The sequence below is a fragment of the Penaeus vannamei genome, unplaced genomic scaffold (assembly GCF_042767895.1).
Source record: "Penaeus vannamei isolate JL-2024 unplaced genomic scaffold, ASM4276789v1 unanchor4848, whole genome shotgun sequence".
In the NCBI taxonomy this organism is placed as follows: Eukaryota; Metazoa; Arthropoda; class Malacostraca; order Decapoda; family Penaeidae; genus Penaeus; species Penaeus vannamei.
In genome coordinates, this window is record NW_027217827.1 from 2,501 (window position 1) to 7,500 (window position 5,000).

Genomic DNA, 5,000 nt, shown 5'->3' on the forward strand with positions numbered 1-5,000 from the left:
AGATTTAATGTAAATGCTTTTTGTAATCATGTTTCAGTCATTATTTTTGGTTTGAGTTAAATGTTTTCTACCAATTTTGTCCACATGTATGTCTCTACCATACTACACATTTTTTTCATCAACAAATTCTAAAGACTTACAATAATTTTACAACAAAGTGAAGTACTGTTTTTTTTCCCACAGAATAATGAATACATGCAGTCTGTTGGCCGATGCCTCCAAATGATGCTGCGTGTTGAGGAATATAGGACCATCTTCTATCAACTTGACGGTGTTGTTACCATCGTTCAGGTAAGTTCATGCTCACTTTTCGTCATCAGTTTGGGCTATGATGAAACGTACACTGGAGTTAGAGAAAAGTATCTGTGTGTTTTAACCCACTGTCGACAGGAAAATGGTGTGTTACCTTTGGTAATGCTTAGTTAAATGTTTCTGCACATAGATGGCTCTGCCAGTGCTTGTCCCCAAAGCAGTCAACTAGTAGGTCGTGTGACTTTACTCTTCTTTGAAAAAGCGGGAAAATGCTTTTTTTTTTTTTTACTAATGCTATCAATATTGACTCTCTTATTTTTGTTTTAAACATTATAATTACTATAGTGTTATTTACATTACTAACAGCAGTATCAAATACTAGAAAATATTATTGAAAATCAAGGATAAGGGCAAACAGGTAAGACAAGTAGTTTGTGGAATTGGCTCATTGGTGACTGAGTACTTGTGGAGCCATCTATATGTAAAATCAATTACAAAATTCAACATACACAATAGTCATGGCATGTACATACATGTCATCCACGGCAGCATGCAGTTAATATGTTTGGGAAATGATAGGTATTAGAAAAATATAGTGTGCTAGATAGATATGGAAAGGTGCAAGGAGAGATAGGTCAGTGTTAATAGATAGAGGAAATAGACAGCAAACTATGAATGAATGATAAGAATAGTCAAATCAATGATATAGGCAGAGGGTAAAAAGCCTGATTCAGCATAAATGTATAGAGAATATAATATGGTATATACGATATATGGATGTTAAAGTCAACTACTGGAAAGAGATACCCAATGAATAAACATTAACAGGTTACACAGACTGACACTTCAGGCATAGTTTTCGTTTTAAGGTATATTTACCGGAAAACCTTGCTTCTTTCAGGTCTTGAGTTCTGGCAAACTCAACTTCCAGATCCAGTACCAGCTGACCTTCTGCCTGTGGGTTATGACCTTTAACAATGCCATTGCTGAGAAGATGAACAAGTAAGCATTCATTTACTTGTTATCATTTTTCTTTTTTTCCTCCACATTGCAAACCAGTGTGTGTTTTTGTGTTATAGGGGCAGGGGAAGTCACAGAGGTTTCTCATGTCTTTTAAAGGGTTATATGTATTTATGATTAAACTCTGTACGCCATTGTTTTACTTAAAAAAAAAGAAGACATTTTTAATCCATTTTCTGTATTGCTTATCTAGGTACAGTGTCATCCCAACCCTGGCTGACATCCTGAGCGAGAGTGTCAAGGAGAAGGTGACACGCATCACTCTTGCTGTGTTCAGGAACCTCATTGAGAAGCCTGAGGATCCTGCCATTGCTCGGGAAAACTCCATACAGATGGTTCAGTGCAAGGTGAGGCTTTTACTTTTTATTTTTTATTTTTGTTGCTTTGTATGCATTTCTTTATCTTTATTGTTATTTATTCTTATTGTTTGTTGACTCTGCTTAGTTTTTACCTCTACCAATGAGGGTATGTTTTTAGTGGTGTTTGTTAGTTGGTTAGAAGGATAACTCAAAAAGTTATGAACAGATTTTTATTAAATTTTAACCAGAGGTATGTCTTAGCAGAATTTAGTTGCTATCAAATTTTGGTGGTGATCCGGATCATGCTCTAGATCCTGTGCAAGATAACTTGAAAAGTAATGAACAGATTTTAATGAATTTTATTACCTGAGGTATGTCTAAAGTACAATTTAGTTGCCATTAAATTTTGGTGGTGATGTGGAATTTTTTAAAGGATTCATTAGCATTGTGAGATAGGGAAACATGGGCATCATCTTTGTACTTGATAAAGCGGAGATTTTAATGTAATTCTTCAATTGTGAATATTTTCATTATTACTTTTAACTCAGTCTCTTTAATAATTACCTTATAATTCAGGTGCTGAAGCAGCTAGAGATCTTAGCCCAGCGCAAGTTTGAAGATGAAGACATTACAGCAGACATAGAATTCCTGAACGAGAAGTTGCAGACATCTATACAGGATCTTAGGTGATTAGTAGTAATAATAGTATGAATTGTAATGACATTAGTTTTTCAGTTAAAGAATATGAAGTCACTTACAAAGTTATTTTTCTTAAGGATTGGAAATCTTTCAAAGATTTAGATGAGGTAATGCTCTTGTGTTTAAGTATATGTTGATTTAATAGTTCAAGAGCTGCAACCTATTCAATTTTTTTTTTTTTTTTTTTTTTTTTTTTTTTTTTTTTTTTTTTTTTTTTTTTTTTTTTAGAAAAAAATAGAACAGAATAAATGTAGTCTTAGCACTATTATATGGTTTTCCTTCAGAAATTATACAATTTACTTGCTTTTATGTTGTTAATTTTATATCAAGCAGTTAATCTAAGCCTCTTTGATCCTAAAGCTCTTTCGAAGAGTACTGCTCTGAGGTAAAGTCTGGACGCATGGAGTGGTCACCTGTCCATAAGAGTGAGAAGTTCTGGCGTGAGAATGCTGGACGTCTTAATGAGAAAAACTTTGAATTGCTCAAGATCCTCATTAATCTGCTGGAGACGAGCAACGACCCTCTGGTGCTGTCTGTTGCTTGCCATGACATCGGGGAATACACGAGACACTATAGCCGTGGCAAAAAGTGAGACCTCTCTCTCTCTTTTCTTTTTGATTTTGTGCAAGTTGATTATGAAAAGTGTAATATGATATAGAGGGATAAGTAATATTTATAGGAAATGTTTTGAGAATGTAAGGTTGAGTGAGTGAAACAATGAGGCACTGAGATGGATAATCATTGTATGCGTTTAATAATATATAAATGTTTTAAACTTGTTATTATTTTCCAGGGTGCTTGAGCAGTTAGGGGGTAAGCAGTGGGTGATGCAACACCTAACTCACGCAGACCCTAATGTTCGTTATGAGGCTCTTCTTGCTGTTCAGAAGCTAATGGTTCACAATTGGTAAATATTCAGAATTATACTTTGTCATATCAATTATTTGTTCATATAAAAGGTATGGAAGGTCTGCTGATATGACATTATGGAGATAAAAAAAAGTTTGAATTGGAACTCACCCTCTGGCCCAGGGCTATTGCCTGTTAGTGATAGTATTATCATGTTCAGCATACCTTTCATTTATATCAGAAGTGCATATTTTTTTTTGCATTTCTGTATTTTTAAAGTTATTATATATGTAGTTTATTGTCAATTTATTATATATTTTTGCTTTTCTGTGTTCATTACTTACAGTAAGGTTATATAGCAGTTACAATATTGTGTCTAAGACTGCAGTTTAGGTCAAGGACCAAAGTTTTAGAGATTTTACTTGCATCCGGCAGTACTTCATAGACAAGGATGAGGATAAAGTACATATAATTAATTTCTTCCCCCACTCAATCACCAGGGAGTACTTGGGCAAACAACTAGAGAAGGACGCGCAACAGAGTACCCCCAGGACGTGAGCATCAGCTATCACTGGTCTGTCAGCTGCACAACACCACATGCGGCCTGTAGCATGACCGACATGCTTCCTTCCGTGGTACTTGTCTTGTCAACATTCATGGCTGTAAAAAATGTTTGTTGATATGGGTCAATATTCTTTTATTTCTGTATAGTGTCCCTGTTACAACGTGTTGGATGTAATTGCTTTGACTTTAATATGTTGAAGAGAACTTTTAAGCAATTGTGGAACATTACTTTCATATTATCATTACCTATTATTTATTGTTATTAAAGCTAGACTGATATATAAGTGAAGGGAGATGAGTTTCTTAAATCAGACATTCCATAATATGTTTAAAGAGTAAAACTTATTTTTTATGGTTTTTAATAAATGTAGGAGTTAATAATAGAGATTCTTGATGTATTATTAGCTAATATGTATTAATAAAAATGGTGTATAGATTGTAGTAGTACATGAACAATTAGATTGATATGTCGTAATTGTGATTAAATATGAGCCAATACTCCGGAATTATGGTTTAGCTCTCTTTGTTACATGTGCTATTGAGGTTGTATATAAATATACAGTTGTGCACAATGCTGTGTTAAGGGTGTTGTATATAAAAAGTTATTTCTGATGTTTTTCCTTTTATTTCTTTCCTAGGATAGAAAAGAAGAAACAGTTATGATAGTTCTATGTATTATATGTTCCGCCATATAGAACTACACTATATAAGATGTATAGACTGCTTAATGCTGACTTTAGACTCTGTGTGTGAATATTAAAGGGAGCTTAGTCTCCCAGTTGCTTTAGCTTTACTGCAGAAGAGTGGTTTCCAACTATTTTGTTCTTGCCCAAAGGTTATAATATTCATGATAAAAAATGAGGTAATGCATTATTCCATCTTTCAACATACTGAGTATTTAAGCAATATGTTCCCCCTCTCTAATCCCTTGCTCGTTGTTGCTGGGTGTGGGGGGTAGGAGACAGAGAGTGAGGCCCAAATTAGGGGATTGCCCCTACTTTGGACCTCAGACCTAACCTCAACTGATTTTTCTCTCTTCTCCCCCTTTCCGTTCCCTTCTCTGCTTCATCCCCTTATTCTGTCAATTTCCTAAGGTGTGAGGACCATGCTAAAAGGATGAAAGGCTTGCTGTATGTCAATCTTGGTATACTATTCCTCCCAGAGGCCAGAGGAAGTCCCACACCAATATTGCCAAAATTAGCTTCAGTAGACAGGACCTCTTCCATAAAGTTTATATTGATAGTTTCATGTTAACATTTTTGCAACCCTGCCAAACACTGTCTCTCCACAGTCAGCTGCCCTCTATGTGCCCAACCT

At 35.0% G+C, this 5,000-nt stretch overlaps 1 protein-coding gene across 1 annotated transcript; it reads left to right on the forward strand.

Annotated features, from left to right (window-relative positions):
• Nucleotides 1-183: 183 nt before the first annotated feature.
• Nucleotides 184-4,295, forward strand: VhaSFD (V-type proton ATPase subunit VhaSFD; the record flags this gene model as incomplete). The annotated part of the gene is given in 7 exon segments (XM_027354275.2): nt 184-291; nt 1,154-1,254; nt 1,466-1,619; nt 2,148-2,257; nt 2,631-2,858; nt 3,064-3,177; nt 3,620-4,295. Coding segments are annotated over 7 exon segments (873 nt in total), but the record flags the coding sequence as incomplete, so codon positions are not given.
• Between the last annotated feature and the right edge of the window lie 705 nt (nt 4,296-5,000).